The sequence below is a fragment of the Phoca vitulina genome, unplaced genomic scaffold, assembly GCF_004348235.1.
Source record: "Phoca vitulina isolate PV1807 unplaced genomic scaffold, GSC_HSeal_1.0 scaffold15, whole genome shotgun sequence".
In the NCBI taxonomy this organism is placed as follows: Eukaryota; Metazoa; Chordata; class Mammalia; order Carnivora; family Phocidae; genus Phoca; species Phoca vitulina.
This window is the reverse complement of record NW_022589718.1, coordinates 25,657,546-25,674,661: the sequence shown is the minus strand read 5'-3', so window position 1 is coordinate 25,674,661 and position 17,116 is coordinate 25,657,546. Positions and strand designations below refer to the sequence as shown.

At 44.8% G+C, this 17,116-nt stretch overlaps 1 protein-coding gene across 5 annotated transcripts in view; it reads right to left on the bottom strand.

Moving 5' to 3' along the window:
• Positions 1–17,116, bottom strand: part of IRF2 (interferon regulatory factor 2) — a 79,673-nt gene that overhangs the window by 23,219 nt on the left and 39,338 nt on the right. For all 5 annotated transcript variants that reach the window (XM_032413665.1, XM_032413669.1, XM_032413667.1 and 2 more), the window contains exons 2-5: positions 16,208–16,300; positions 8,404–8,503; positions 7,024–7,200; positions 6,698–6,744 (exon numbers count right to left, since the gene is read on the bottom strand). In XM_032413665.1, the coding sequence (XP_032269556.1) occupies positions 6,698–6,744; positions 7,024–7,200; positions 8,404–8,503; positions 16,208–16,294 (411 nt within the window). In that variant the 5' untranslated portion in view covers positions 16,295–16,300. The remainder of the gene's footprint in view (positions 1–6,697; positions 6,745–7,023; positions 7,201–8,403; positions 8,504–16,207; positions 16,301–17,116) is intronic.

Here is a 17,116-nt window from a genome sequence, read left to right as displayed (position 1 = left end):
GATACCTCTATCACTTTCCACTTGAGAAAACTATGACTCAGAGACTAAATTAATTTTCCAAGATCACACTACTTCTAGCCTAAGGAGATACAAGAACTGAACTCAGTCTTTGGTCATGCAACATGAGCCTATTCCAGGAGCTTTCTGCCTTAATGAACCCTGCACAAATCCCAACAGAGATTCAGACAGAACTATTTTCCACATGGTTTTCCTCCCCACCCCATCCCTACCTCGTGTCCTGTGCTACTTCTCTACTAGAACGGTACGCTCTACCAATGGAGGCCGAGTCGGACTATTTCGGACATGGTTTTGCTCCTCCCACCCCACTTCAAAAAATGCCCTGTTGCTTCTGAAGTCTTCAGTGCAAACCATCTCATGGTTACTATCACTCTGGAAGGCCAGTGTAGTAAACTGTCCAGTGAGATGTAGCCAGCATCTCTCCAAAAGGTCTCCACTCAGGGTGCAAAACAAGGATCTTCACTGTACTTAGTCAAACCTCGACCATATACCTATTTTTTTTTTTTTTTTAAGCAAGGAACTCAAATTAAGAAGAGGGGTGCACAGTTCTCTACGAAACATGCGCAGAGAGGTCTTTGTCCGGCATCTCCTGGTCCTGTATGGTGCCCACTCCCGCTCTGTCCCTGCCTTGCTGTACCATGGCCTGGCCTGATTAATCCTCAGCCAGCCTCCTTTCTGTTCCCTTTCTGACTTTAGACATCATCGGCCCTCCTGTGAATCAACTAGTTTTGGTTTCTCATCCACCCCAAAGAAAACCAAACCAAGACTATGCGTAGGTTCAGACCCCTCCATGGTGCATTAACTCTGCCAAATCTTTATGCCCAAGAACCTTTTTTCTCAGTATAGAATCTAAAGTTCGGCCTGCAGTTTAAGGGATTTGGGGCAAAACCAAACTGGCATGAGAGAGAGAGTCCAAGGGAAGGAGCCACACTCTCTTTAGACCTCTAACGTAATACATCCTTGGTTGGTCTCAAAAGCTGCGCTTGCTGGAGGGGCTTGGGGGTGGGCCTGAGTCAGAGGACAGCAAGGGCCCCTCAGCCTCTGCTCCAAGTCCACTCCATCTCATCCCTGTGCCACAGCCCCTTGTCTAGATGTCCTTTTCCTTGAGGCAAAATACAATGGCCGTCAGAGCTTTTCCATCTACGACCGAGCCCCCCTGCTACCAGAGCTGCCCTAATTCATCTGTGCAAAGCCAGTCTCCTCAAAGCCAAATTTAAGGACATCTCTAGGTCTCTCTACTAAATAAAATTTCAGGCTGACAGCTGGGCTTCATAAAAGTAGCCCAGGGATGGGGTGCCTGGGTGGCTCAGTCGGTTGAGCATCCGACTCTTGATCTCAGCTCAGATCTTGATCTCAGGGTCGTGAGTTCAAGCCTAGCGTGGGGCCTAGTTAAAAATTAAAATTAAAATTAAAAAAATAAAAGTAGCCCAGGGGATTGCACACTCCACACAATGAGGCCACTAGTAAAACAGGTTGATGCCTCCTGCCCAGTCCTACAACACCCTCCTTCCTTCCTTCCCTGGAACCAGACCGTCTTCCTTCTCTTCCTACTCTCATTGCAACCTCCCTTTGACTTCTCTCCTTGGCTCCCTTTCCTCTTCGTCTTGTGCTTGGGTCTCCGTATTCCTCTCATACAGCTTCTCCTTGGAGAAGGCATCTGCTGTCAAGGCCTCCAGTATCGTTCCTGAGTACATGACCACACCCCTGCGCTCCCACACTTACCTGAGCTCTGGGCCCATTAGATCCCACTTTCTACCTGACATTTGCTTCAGAGAGCTCTGTCATGTCACACTCAACACATTCCAAGTTAAACTCATCCTCTTCTTCACAAAGCATGCTCCCCTCCCAACATTCCCTTCTCGGAGGCTTGAAACTTTGATCCACTCCTGTCTACATCCTCTGTATCCTCTCCAGCGTCTTCCCCTCTCAGTGCCGAGGGCCACCATCTTCATCTACACTGCCACTGTGCTCTTCTCCCCTCCATTCCTTCCTACCGCCATGAGAAAGACCTCCCCCCTTAAATATCAAATATCAACTCCATCATGCTCCACTCCTACCCAAGGAGTTCAACCAAGCCCCATTTCACAACATCACCCATTGAGGTTATTCAGCCACCCAGTCTTCAGACTCTGAGCAGTACCCTCAAGAGCCACCAGGAGTGGAAGGAGGTAGGCAAGCCCTCTCTCCTGCTCCATCCCGGGCAGCTCTGATTCTATCTGTATTTCAAGTGGGCTGCCAGTGTGTGTTTCCATCTGATAAAGGTTCAAAAACCGAAGCCCTCTTCCAACCAATGATGGGATCGCTCCAGTACCAGCCCTGAGAGGTGGTCTTTGGACAGTGACAGGGAGCATGTTGCTTTGAATCCAGCTCAAGTCACTGTTAGAGCCAACAGCTGGATTAGAAGGTTCTGCTAAAAACCAGTACCTGCTTTTCCATGACTTCTACCCAGAGGTCTTCGTTCAGAACGAATACAGACCGGGCCTGCTCCCTACCAGGTGACTTGAGAGACCCTCCTCGAATATAGTTCCCATCACATAGCACCAGTGCTTTGATCTGGAAGCACTTTATAGTTTCAAAGCGTGCATGTTTCATCTGCAAACAATCCTAGGAGGTGGGAAGAATTAATTTCTAATCCTCCCCACCCACGGTCTTTTGTTTCCCACTGTTGCCTCACAACATAGACTACTGCTCTAATTAAGCCAGTCTCCTGACTCATCCAGGGAAGACCAACAGCAACTCTAACTTCCTGGCCTTCATGTGATGCTCCCGGTGCTGGGCATTGACCTCCATGTTACTCGATCCATGCCCCAAAGCCTGGCTCAGGTCCCACAGCTTCCAAAAGACCAAGAGGCACCAGGTGTGGTGAAAGAGTGTGGGTTTTGGAGCTGGACTGACCTGGATTCAAATCCCAGCAGCGCTACCTTGGAGAAATTACTCACCCCCCTGTGCCTCCCATTCCTCATATGCAAACAGGACATGACCTGCCCACCCCAGGAAAAGCTAGATGACATATTAATTAGAGCTCAGAACTTGGTAGGGGCTCAAAAATGGCAGCTACCACCCCTCTGTTTACCCCCTCCTCTCCTTACTGACCTTGGCCCTGTGACATTTTTTTGAAACATGTACATGACTCATGACACATAATATAGTATTGTTCACTATGGTGGGTCTTAGTCTGATTTCCTCAGGTGACCAGTCACCTCCACACAGGCAAGGCCCAGCTCAAGTAAAACCCAGCTCACTGAGTTCAGAGCATATATATTCACAGAGAATATTGAAGCATATTGAGGCAGAGTTTCTGCACCTACTACGTGGCCAGTACGCCTCAGTTTCCCAGTCTCGGGGAAGCTACTTGCTGAGGGAACATATAGCATGGAGATCAACTGCCTGAGTGACCCCAGAAAAATTCTGACACTTAGCCCACATGTTCTAAACATCATTTGCTAGTTAAAACTTCAACTCGAACTGAATAAAGATTGGGAGGAGCTTGTCTCAATAGCAAATTTTCCCACCTGGTTCCTCCACACAAGTCAAACATTCTTAGTGGAAGAAGCCTATCCGGTCTCTCCCGCTGCACGTTTGCATGGCACATATTAACTCAGAGCTTGGGCGTGGTGACAACAAAAAGTAATGTATTAATAGCTCAGTAAGGATAAAGTCTTTTAACTGTACAATTCTGGGCAAGCTGGAGAGTTCTCTTGGAAAACATTCTACCGAAACACTTCACGAACGCTATGGCGTTAGCTGTCCCGAGCCACAGAGCTTGGGAAGCCTACTGGCTTTACCTACGTTCTGAGGCTACACTGTGGGACAGATGCAAGCAGATTTAAAGTCAAAAGTGAGGCTGTGTTTCCTTCTGACGAATTGCCTGCCTTCTGCTGAAGGAACAATGTCCCTCTGAGGGACAAGTCTCAGGTATTAGCCATAAATGCCGTCACCGGAGGATTTCACAGTATACACTTTGCTGGGATGGAACTTGACTCACGCAGTTCCATCTAAGAAGGAAGCTCTCACTTGCTTCCCTGGGCCACCATGGCCAAGCCTCACCCGGGGCTGTCCCTTCCACAACCTGCTCAACTGAGTGGCCCATCTGGAAGACACCGCCATGTCCTGTGCTTATAAGAACATCCGGTGTCATCAATTCTAAAATGCGCACCTCCTCGAATGTCCACAGCCCTAAAATAGAATGTGCCTTGTAATCAATTGTGGGCCATGGTTTCATTGCAAGCAGTTTTTCTTGCTTAGACATACCTAAACTAATGGTGTTCTCTTATTATTGGCATCTGATAATTGATGGGGTATGGAAGGTATGTTTGAGCAAGGTTTGTTGAAAGTGAACGTCGGTTACTCCATTCTCACTGTGTGTTAACTGAGATTATGAAATTAAATCTGCATAGCGATGTAAAACCCCCGCTCCTGCCTCACACGTTGTATTTATTTATGCATCTATTTAGCGATCAGTTCTGTACCAGGCATTGAGCTAGATGCCATGAAAATAGTCGTAAATATGACATAGTCATACTCAAGATTGTAGCAAATTCTTCAAAGTCACCTATTTGTGGGGAAGTCATACTTTTCTGACTAAACAACACCCATTGAAATGTAGGCCCTAGAAAGAAATCCAAACTCTGGGACACTTGATACAACTAATAACTAGTTTGTTTGTTTGTTTTTTCAATTGCAAGGAAAAATAAATTTTTTAAAAAGTGATGTTAAAGGAGACCTATAGATCAAGAAAAAATGTAAGAGGGGTGCCTGGGTGGCTCGGTCGGTAAGTGTCTGCCTTTGGCTCAGGTTGTGATCCCAGGGTCCTGGGATCGAGTCCTGCATCGGGCTCCCTGCTCCATGGGGAGCCCGCTTCTCCCTCTCCCTCTGCCTCCCTCTCTTTCTCTGTCTCTCATGAATAAATGAAATCTTTTAAAAAAATTAAAAAATAAAATAAAATAAAATAAAAAAATATAAGAGACATAACCCCCAAATCACAATATGTGAACCTTATATGGATTTTAATTCAAATAAACAGACTGTATAAAAATGACATCATTTATGAGACAACTGGGAATCTGAACACTGACTGGATATTTGACGAGATTGAGAAATTACTGTTAATTCTTCAGATGCAATAATGATACTGTGTTATTTTTAAAGAGTTCCCATATTTTGAAGGTATATACTAAAATAATTATGGGGGGAAAGTGATACGATGTGGGATTTGCTTCAGAATAGTGCGCTGAACCATATGAAATGGTTTTGTGTGTCAAAAATGGCCAAATATCGGTCATTCCTACGGGCTGGAGGGACGTGGATGGCGGCACCCACCCCTGAAACAAAACTGCCGTGAGCTGATTAATGTGGAAATTGGGGTGATGGTCACAGAGCAAATTCTCCTCGGGTGTCTCCTTCCTGTGTGCCTAAAATTTTTCCACAATAAAAAAGTTAAAACAAAATTAGGCCTCAGTACTGTGCTATATTTAAAATAAGTCACAAACTAAAAATATTTAGAGTGAAACTGGACATGTCACTAATGAAATATTTTGTTGAAAATAATTGTTTTCCACTTTGAAGGGAAGGTGAATACTCCCGAAACTTTAACAGTTCATCTCAGCTGTCCCTCAAATTCTATCTACCTTCACAAGTCTAACTTTCTATCAGAAGTAAATATTGTTGTATTTTGTCTATTTGGACTAACTGGATTGTTTTTAAACATCATGTTGTCTGGACAGTTGGGGTTGTTCCTCTGACAGCGATTCTGGGTTAGGAATCAGAGTACTTGGCATCGTCTTTAAGTTCAGTTCTCAGCAACCACGCGACTTTGGCCACGTGTGCCACCGCCCTTGGGCCCACATCACTCAACTCCCTTGAACCTCAGTTTCTCCATCTGCAAACGGAGTGCCGTGAACCCTAAGACAATCTGACGACCTTCTTTCTGACGGTCTGTAGGCCGGGGAGTGTAGTGTCTGCTCTTCGCTCAGCAACTGAAGCTCATCCTCAATTTTGCACAGGTTTTGGCTATTCTCTGACTATTAAACAAGGGCCAAGCCATCTAGGCACAAAGATCCTCACACTGCAGGGGATTCCAGACCACACAGCCTACTGAAAGGCTCATGCACACACATCCCTATGGAAAGGCCTGGGGAGTCGTGAGAGTTAGTTCTGAGGTGAGGCAGAGAGAGGCTAGTGAGAACCACACTAATAGGGTGTTCAAACGGACCTCCATGCCCTCAACCTTGGGGCCTGTCATGGAATATAAGCATAACACATAGGTGATGCATTTTAATGTAAGTATATAATACTTAATAGATTTTAAGATCTATTTAATAGCCTGGAAACATACTTAATATGATCAGATAGGAGCTGGTTGCTGGAGCTCAGCTAGAACTAAGGGACCAGCTGGCAATGGTCGTGGGGACCAGATGGAGGTTGGAGTCCAGCTCAGTGTGGATTTGTGACTTCATTCATAAACTGCTCAGTGAAATTGGATTAGGCAGGGGATACGTGTACCGGAGTCTGCTTGAGGGGACAAACCAAAGAGGAGACACGAAAAGCACATAAAACAAAAGAGCCAAAGAAGAAAGACTAAATACTTCACAGAGATCACGTTACTTGGTTTTATGAGACAGAACAGGAATCATTAATATGGTCACAACTTTGGCTTTCTCTCTGAACAACCAAAGATTACCTTGATGTGCTTAACTCTGTCTTCTTTTTCTGTCTTTGGTTTCTTTCCTGTGGCAACAAAAAATAGTCTGGGGTTAATTCATGAGGAACGTACAGAGAACATTTTCCCCTCACTTCTTTCTGGAACTCTCGATGAACCCATGCATGCTTTAATCCACACATGGTCAAAATTCTACATGTTTCTCTGACCGCCTTCGGTGACCTGACGGTCACTTCCCCCCGCCAGGCAAAGGGAGAACTATCATCCACAGTGTGAATAAGTGTTCTATCCTCGGAGGTACTACGATATGTATTATGTGACCATTGTTTTAGGCAGTAAATATCTACCTTTCTTAGAAGGTCGCTCAGATAAGGGCAACATCCGGTACACTCTGAATGCATTGTTTCCCTTCTTTATACTTTTATCCTTGACTTCTTCGATGTCGGGCAAGGAGTTCATGGCACATCGAAAATTCGCCTTCCATGTTTTTGGATCAGGTTTATCTACTCCTGGTTGATGCTTTCCTAACAAAACAGCCAAAAGACTGAAGGTTAAGAAAAAGAAGGGGAAAAAATAGAGAGAAGTTTCTGGAAACATAGGCTTGCCGGCCAGGTAGTGCAGAGATCCCTTCTCAATTCCAGGTTACCACAGTGACCAACCGTCCTGGTTTGCCTGGGACCAAGACCGAATTCCTGGGATGTGAGAATTTTTGTTTTAAAACCTGGACCGTTCTGGGCAAACTGGGATAAACTGGTCACCCAGGCTCTACCTAACAGCTTGAGAAAAAATTGATAATGGTAGAACGGAGACTCAAGGTAGGTAACTGAGAAAGCTGGCAGGTTGGGGAGGCCTTCAAGCCCAGGTAAACTAGAGTGTCCCTTTTCCATCTGACTTTCAAATATTAGTAAAAAGTCTATTCCTGTAAATAGCGCTCCCTACTTAAATTCAATTATAAATAAATATATTCTTGACTATCTTTTGGAGAGATAAATGCAAACCAAGTTTACCACTCCAGAACAAGTAAGTTTCTGGGGAACATAATCAGAATCCCACATTCACAGGAAATTTAAGGAGTAAGTTTCTATAGGATGGGCAAAGCATCACTTCTGAGTGACGGAGTTTGGGCCCCAAGTGTCCTGGATGTGCCTGGGGACACGCCACGGGTTTTTCAGAGCTATTTTCATGAGGCCATAAGCCACATGTATGTAATAAAAAAAATTTTTTTAAGTGGTTAACACTGTATTGTATAATGAAATTTGCTAAGAGAGTAGAACGTCAAGGTGCTCGCACCAAAACCAAAAGCAATAAAAGGTAAATATGAGAGGTGATGGATGTATTAATTAATTTGATGGGGGGAACCTTTTCACAACACATACATCAAATCATCACATGGTACACTTTAAATATCTTACAATTTTATTTGTCCATTATATCTCAAAAAAAAAAAAAAAAGATGGCACTGGGGCGCCTGGGTGGCTCAGTGGGTTAAGCATCTGCTTTTGGCTCAGGTCATGATCCCAGGACCCTGGGATCGAGCCCCACATCGGGCTCCTTGCTCAGCGGGGAGCCTGCTTCTAACCTCTCCCTCTGCCCCTCCCCCGCCCACTTGTTTTCTCTCTCTCTCTCTCCCAAATAAATAAATAAAATCTTTTAAAACAAATGAAGGCATGAAAGTAACAATAAACAACAATTTCTGCTTCTATACATGATGCGGGGGGCTTTAATACCTGTATGGATTGCCCAGTTCCTAAAGAGTGGTGCATCTTTTTCCACATCCCACCCATGTCTAGCCGCGTGCATCCAAGGGATCTGGAAAATCTTCTTTTCCTAAAAAAAAAAAAAAAGAAAAAAAAAAAAGACTGCAGCCATGGAATTCAAGCCACCTTTAACAGAAGGTTCTTACGTCCTAGCCAGTAAGATTCTCTATTAAGTGACACCGGGTTTGCTGAGTGTCTACAGTAAAATCCATCCACTAGGAACCAAACCCGCCTCCCCACTGGGCCCCAGATCTTGACAGTCTATTCGGGAGAGATTCAGAGTTATGTGGAGTCTGGCAGAATAGGAATGCATTCCAAGGTCAAAGGAGTTGATTTGGGGATATGCCAATGTGCTCCATTATCTGTGCCATTTTTCCTTGAAGGACCACAGAGAGCTAGCCACTGACTAAAACCTCTAATGCTTATGATTATCGTTGATTTCCAGCATTTGCTAGAGAGGAACTCCAGTTCCTTAAGTAAATTAAAACTTAGGCAACTTTCCAAAATTACACCCATTTGTGCTGCTAAAGGGAAATCGGGGTTATCTGAGGTCACTGCCACAGGGATCCAATACCTCAGTCTACTGGGTAGCCAAGAGAAAAAGAAGATTTGGTCTAATTTTCTAACTCCTGAGTGTCTACTGCCCTGCAGGAAACAGCAAGAAGTGCAAACAAAGATGTATTAAATGTGTGGAGATGATACTACTTTTCTAGGTAAAGTCCCTTGGTACAATTCTTACAGTAGGCCCTTTCCATCTCTCTTACTGCTCAAGAGGTAACTCAAAATAGCTTAAATCAACCCTGGCATTTAAAACACAGGATTAGAAACTAGCAGCATGTTAGAAACAAAGTCACACTCACATGCAACTTCTTCAACCAGCTCTCCCGACAGTCCCAGCACTTACTAAGTTCTCGTGGCTCTTTACATGTGACTGCCCACGGGTTCACGTGGTCTCAGTTTCATTTTTTGCAAGAACCTACTGAGCTCCATGTATGTAATTATCTCTGCCTTACAGTTGAAGAAACTGACGAACAGACTTAAGTTCCACAGCCAAGGAAATGATCAGAGCAAGTGTCTGAATTCAAAACCAGGCCACGGGATCCCACATTCAATCACTTAATCACACCACATATTGTCTCCCAGTGGAGATTTCCCATCCTATGACACATCTGTTGTCTTGACTTCTGTGGAAACCAAGCCCAGGAAAACTGTGTATTTTTAAGCCCTAAAGGTAGTTCAGGTAGTTTCTAGGTATGGGGATCTGGGGAAGGAAAAGAAAATGTCAGTAGGGATTTTCCACCATATTGGTCTCACACAATGAAAGACAGAAAGGGTCCCAACAGACCCCAAAGGGAGTCAATGCCTCTAAAGAAGCCTGAACTAAAAATATTTCAGAATATTTAAGAGTTCCCCAAAAACTGTTAAAAGGGAAAATTCTACTGTATTTAAAACTCAGTTAATAAAGAACTGAAAGCGAGAGACTTTTCATAAACCCCTCCTTGTTCATTCTGCATCATCCACCGAGATAGCATGGTTTCAGGTTAGCCATTTCCAAAGAGCAGTGATGAGCCAAGGAGTGAGTGAAATTTTATTTTTTTAATGTAGATGAAAATCAGAGAGCAAAGTCATTTACGGCAATTTTTGATGTTCACATGAAAATGAAAAAAATAAATAAATTTATTTTGGTGAAAGAACTTCTCCCGAAAGTGCAACCAGATCTGAAGGTTTACGCTTAAAGATGCAGACCCTTTATAGAATCTGCTGTTGCACATTTTTGTAGGTCAGAGGAGTTCCGGAGGGGACACAATCTAAAGTTTATCTCATAAAACACAAAGTTGATGCTGGTAAGTAGATCTTTTCAAGCATTCGCATGCATGCAGTTGCGTGCGCACACGTGTGCTCTCACACACACACCTACCAAATCAAGTCTCATAGAAACTCTGCCCAAATCACGAACCCACAAACATAATGACTAAACCTAGCAATTATCCACCATGCATCCATGGATCCTCTTTCCTGGGCAAAAGGTCTCAGTGGACCTTTCTCAAAAGAAGATAAATAAATGGCCAATAAGCACATGAAGACACCCAACATCGTGAATCATTAGGCCAGTGGAAATCAAAACAACAAGATACCATTTCCTATACCCCCAGGGTAGCTAGAATAAAATAATATAAATAAATAAATAAATAAATAAATAAATAAATAAATAAATAAAAAAAAAGTTGGTGGTAAGGATGTGGAGAAACTAGATCCTTCCTAAACTGCTGGTGGGAATGTCACCCAGTGTAGACGCTATGGAAATCAATTTGGCTATTACCCAAAAAGTTAAACAGAGAGTGCCCACATGACCCAGTAATTTCACTCAGTGACTTACAAACAGGCGTTGAAACAAGTATTTATACGTAAATGTTCATAACATCACTACTCACAACAGCCAAATGTCCATCAACTGATGAATGGATAAAGGGAATGTTGTACATGCATAAATAGAATATTATTCTGTCACAAAAAGGAATGCGGTGTTGACAGGTGCCACAACACGAATGAACCTTGAACATCATGCTAAGTGAAAGAAGCTTTCTATATAAGGCCACATATTGAATGGTTCCATTTATGTGAAATGAGCAGAAAAGGCAAATCCAAAGAGACAGAAAGCAGATTAGTGGATGCCTTGCACAAGGAAAGGATTTGAAATGCTTTGCAATGGAAAGTGACTGCTTAATGGCCAACTGTTTCCTTTTGGGGTGATGATAATTCTGGAATTCTAGTGGTGATGACTGTATATAACATTGTGAGTAGACAATGTCACTGAACTGCACATTTAAAAATAGTTAAAGTGGTGGGGCGCCTGGGTGGCTCAGCCGTTAAGTGTCTGCCTTCGGCTCAGGTCATGGTCCCAGGGTCCTGGGATCGAGCCCCGCATCGGGCTCCGTGCTCGGCAGGAAGCCTGCTTCTCCCTCTCCCACTCCCCCTGCTTGTGTTCTGTCCCCTCTCTCGCTGTGTCTCTCTCTCTGTCAAATAAATAAATAAATCTTTAAAAAAAATAATTAAAGTGGTAAATTAAAAAGAAACCACACATGTCACTTTTAACTAGGTTTTCATATTGCAAAAAATAAACTGCTAATAAACATATCACATGTATCTTTTTTTTTTTTTTTTAAGACGATGCTGAAAGATAAAGAAGGTGAGACTCATTTTAAAACTGGAAGAGATTCTGACCAGTAAACATTCTGGTCATCGATCAGTGTGTCCTATTAGGGATGGTGACAGTGTCACGTTGTGTCTGTGTAGACTCTGGGCCATCAGTCTGTGCCATCAGAAGCCCTGAGTGCCCCATCCACATAGGCTGTGCACACCATGTTTGGAGGGACAGCATGTTCCAGACTCTACCCATGTTTATAGAGAGAGAGGACTCTGCCCACCTGAGGGAAGGAGAGAGAAGCAGTGCTTAAGTTGAGAAGAATATTTAAGATTATCTTGAGGAATGCAGAAGGTACCTGGGACCCAAGAGGCAACTAGCTCTCTTCACCTCCTCTGCCTCTTCTCTCCCCCAGTATTTATAAGATGTTCCAATTTACTCTGCTATTTTTGCTAGGACTCCTAACCTTGTCCTGAGACGGTCTGACATTTACACAAGCACAAGCCTGCTTTCAAAGTGAACAGAAGGATAAGGTCTGAAACTAACTGGTGATGGCCTCGGGTGCTTGGGGACTGGCCTCGGGCCCCCAGGGTCCAGGCCGATCTCCCACGTGCAAGGAGCGCGTCCATAACCAGAGTGGGAATCAATCAGAGCTACAGGAGAAACAATGAACCTGGTTGTGGCTGCCTCCTTCCTTCCTCAAGAAATGGCCCAGAGAGAGACCACAAGCAAGCATTTGGACCAATCCAGCACGGACCTGGCCTCTTCGACAAGTCAAAGGCAAGAAGGGAAAAAAAAAGGAGGGGCTACTGTTCATAATCAGGACAATCAGGGGACACTTTGAGTCAGAACAGCCTTCTCTGGATTCCGACGGAACAAATCAATTGGAAAAACACATTCTGGGGAGTACGTAAGGCATTCTGAATATGGATGGTGCAGGGATGATATTAAAAGTTATGATTAACGATGAGTAATTTATGGTTATTCAATTTATAATGGTATTGTGAATATGCAGAAAATAGTCTTAAGTCTTACAGATGTACACAGGCAGGGAGTTGCTTTCAAATGACACACACAGACACACAAATATTTTAAATGTCAGTAATTTTTAAATCTGGATGTGAATTTGGAAACTACATGAGAATTTGCCATACTATTCTTTCTAGTCATTAGACTGTTCAAACCTGCCATGTATGTTTGCAAATACTCATAATAAAAAGTAACGGGCCCAAGCCTAGGCCTTCTGCCGGAGCTTGTGCTAAGGCTGCTTCCCCAAACTTCCTCACGGCTCCTTCAGAGGACACATGCCATCACCATCCTCCTCAACATGTACTGAGAGTAAGAGATGGAAACCAATTTAAGGCATTCATTAACCACTGATCTGTCTCTTACTAAGAATGTCCCGAATATGATGGACTCTCCACTTGAGAGAAACATGACAACTGCCGACCCAATGTTCTTAAGTCCGATTATCGTAACAGAACAAAGACACGGTCACCAATGTTACTCCCCTTCAAGCACACATCATTCTCCCATTCACTCATGGAACAGTATTCACCTAGTACTTCCTAAGGGTCTGGCAGGAGGCCTAGCACCGAGCCTGCGAGCAGCAACAATCACGACATCCCTGGCCTGCCCCCCGGGGCCTTCCAGCACAGAGGACTTCACCACCAACACCAACACATTCTGAATAAGGCAGCTAAGGCATAAGTGAGTCGTAACAAAACCCCACAGACAGTTTTCTGAGTTATAACCAGCCTTCAGTGGGAGAAGAGATTTTACAGCGATCTCAAACCACTGAACACACAAGCAGGGATTCTTAGGCAGAATGCTTCTGAATAAGAAGGAAATAATAGGGGGCGCCTGGGTGGCTCAGTCGGTTAAGCATCTGCCTTCGGCTCAGGTCATGATCTCAGGGTCCTGGGATCGAGCCCTGCGTCGGGCTCCCTGTTCAGCGGGAAGCCTGCTTCTCCCTCTCCCTCTGCCCCTCCCCCTGCTCTCTCTCTCTCTCAAATAAATAAATAAAATCTTTAAAAAAAGAGAAGGAAATAATAGTAAGGTCTCCAATGAAATATTTATGTGGGCAGATGAGTGCCAAAGCCTAAGTTAACAGAAACCTATGAAAAGATGGCCTGAGGAGGTGTAGGTATGGAGAGATGTCCCTGATGCCATCCGAGGTCCACAATGACTGGGACAGCCCTGCCCACGAGCATGGACACAGCCGCATGCACACTCCGCCCAGGCCCGTGGGCCGCCTGCCCTACTGGCTCCCCCCATCCCGGGTGCCCATGGCCTCCTGTGCCAGGGGCTCCTGAGACGTGTCATCTGCCACAGGCTGAGCGGCCAGACCAGGTGGGTAAGGGGTCTCCTTTCTGTCCTTACCAGGAAAGAGAACTCACAAGCCAAGAGCCGGCTGAGTGAAGCTCAGCAGGGAGGGCCACCTACGAGGGGCCAAGTATGCAGCTGTACAAAAAGGAATCCATTCCCTTTCCAGTCATCTATCAGAAAAACACGGACAAAGTGGATGGAAGAAGAGGTGTCTTAATGGAGAGTCCCGGTGAGGAAGCAACCGTAAGAGGGTGTGTTTGTTTCCCAGAGCTATCATAACCAACTGCCACAAACTGGGCTGCTTACAACCACAGAAATCTATCCTACCACAGTTCTGGAGGATGGAAATCTAGAACCACGATGTCGGCAGGGCCACATTCCCTTCTGAGGCTGTAAAGACAATCTTTCCTGGACACTTCCGGCTTCTGGTGGTCCCGGGTGTCCTTGGCTTGTGGCTGCATCTCTGCAATCTCTCTACCTCTGTCTCCACATGGCCTTCTGTTCTTGTCTTATACGGACACTCGTCATCAGACTGGCCCAGCCAGATAATCTGGGGTAATCCTGAGATCCTTCACTTTCTCCAAAGACCCTTTTTCCCAGTAAGGACGTATCCACAGTTTCCGGGGGCTAGGACGTGGATATACCTTTTGTGGGAAGCGGGGGGAGAGGGGGGGCAGAGCAAAATTCAACCTACTAGAAGGACAGTTAATTGCACCATATCAAGTGCCTAATCATACAGGGGACACGATAACACGGTAAGTTTGCCCCTGAATCAAGCCAGCCAAAATTGATGGATGTGTTTTTTAAAAAGAAAAAAAAATTACTTCTCTTCAGAAACCAGGAACTTCTATTTTAATGTCACACTCTAAATCAATATAGGCAATGTTATCTTGTCCTTTAAAATATAATCCTACTTCACGTCTCTGTGCCTTGGCTTCGTTGTCTGTGGAATGGAAAACATCATAGTATCTCCCCCCCCATTGTGGGGATTATGTGAACTAATGCACGTGTCTTGCTTAAATGAGCACCTGGCACTTCATAAACATTAGTCTTTATGGTTATTATCATTACTGAATACCCTATGTTTCTTCAATTCTGCTTGATGACAGTTTCCCCTTCCTTATAACCAAGGAGGCCACGACCCAACCTGACTTCTTGTTTGTGTCTTTGGAGCAGGCTAATTACAAAACCCCTCCATGATACAAATCTGAAACACTATGGATATAGCAAGCCTAGAAAAAGAAATTATTTGCCGTAAGACCTTAAGATATAGGACAGTTCCCCTGAAGTGAGCATACAGTTTACTAATTTCTATTCACTTCTTACCACACCTTGTTTCAGAAAAGGACCTACTGAAACTGATGCACTCAAATAAAATACCATTACATTTAAAATAGTGAAAAAAGAAATAAGTGGGCGAGGGGAAATAAGGCTCAAGAGACATCTGAAAAGATAAGATGAAGCCAGGAGTGATATGAGTAAGCACAACGATGCTGCAGGACCCTCCACACTTGTTAGAAGTGGGCCACAACCGGGCTCTAAGCTCTCGAGCACGCCATACGAAGATAAAGCCTGACCAGCTGAATTAGTCATCGGGTCCTTAAGATTAAAATGAGGGGGAGGCAGAAGAGGAAAAGGAAATTTACTCAGAAGAATTGTGATATTCCTGGTAGCGGGAGAGAAACGTCTCCCTTGGGCCCTTTTAAAGAAGGCATGATATATTAGTTGCTTTTCTAGGTGGTAACTATATATTTTCAGGTGTTCTTTATTTTGATATCCACTCTCTTCCTGATTCACTCCTAGCAGGTAGGATCAATTGGATTGAGAGTTTGAGGTTGGTAAAGTAAGGGAGGATCTATGTACATGTGTATGTATGTACATATGTGGGGGGTTGTAAATGACAGCCTACTTTTTTAGGACCGGTAGGCACACAAACAGTGTTTCACAATGAAAAGAGAAGACTTTTTTTTAAGACAAAAAACAAAAAGTTTTCTTTACACAGACAATACTGAGAAGAGAGCCAATATGCCCCATTCCCAACACAAAACCCGAGAGTTTCCATGTTCTCTAATCCTAGAAGCCAGGAGAAGCAAAAGAGGCATTTAGAGAAGGAAGGGGGTAAGAACCATTAAACAGTAACACAGATCATTTTTGGTTGGCTGGTTTTGTAACGAATAAGGTTAAGATTTTGAACACAAAGAATGCAATTTTACTTTGGAGGTCCCCATGCATGTCTTTTAGTAAGGACCTCTCTCTCTCTCTCTCTCACACACACACACACACAGAGGCACCCAACACACTTACCTTATTAAGCCACTTTAGCCCTGGTATCGTATTTGAGTTGATCTGTTCCTCCAGCCACGGGCGCATCCGCATCCTTTCCACCGGCATGGTACCCTTTGCAGAAGAGAAACATAGCATCAGGTAATTCTGCTAGTGACTGTCAGGTCTGAACTGTGAAATTCTACACCTCTGCCTGACCCTCTTCCGCTGTCCCCTTCCCCAAAACCACACAGCTGATTTGGGCAGTGGATCGGAGGGCCAGCGTGGGCGGGAGGGGGCCTGCCCTGCTAGAGCATACTCAGTCCTGAGGAGCTGTCTCAGTGGGGCAATGGTTCGGGCCAGGCCTGCTCGCAGCTGAGAAGGTCCCATGGGTGTAGAAGGCCTGGGCTGGCAGAAACCCTCCTAGTTCGAGGGCCTGGACACCCTAGGGACTTGGCCTAAAGAGAGGTCTTAGCCCCACCCCAACCCGGCTGTGTAGCAGAGCCCTTCTGTGTAGCAGGTGGGTATTGGGAGGACCAGCAGTTTACAAATACCTTTGGGTGTTACCCTTCCAAGAGCCCAGGGTGGACAAAGCAAAACAGTTGTGGGAAACAGTGCTTAGAACCAATTCGTGGCTTTTGGGTATCTGGGTGACAGAAATGTTTGAACCACCAATTTTCATGCTTTAAAGTCTAAAAGCATCAATTCATCTGGTGTCCTGTCTACTCTCAGGGCCCGGCAGCATCTCTGCTCTGGCTTCAGCTCGGCGCTCACGTTCATGCACTCTCTTGCTCCCTCCTTCAAGGGCCCCCCCTCACGGCCACTCCCTCTGACCTGAGATCCTCCTCCCTTTCTTTTAACTAACCTTCCCTCTGAAAATAGCTGCCTGGTCTAAACACGGTCCCTCCACCAGCCCACATCCTGCCTCTCTTCCCTCCTTCCAGATACATT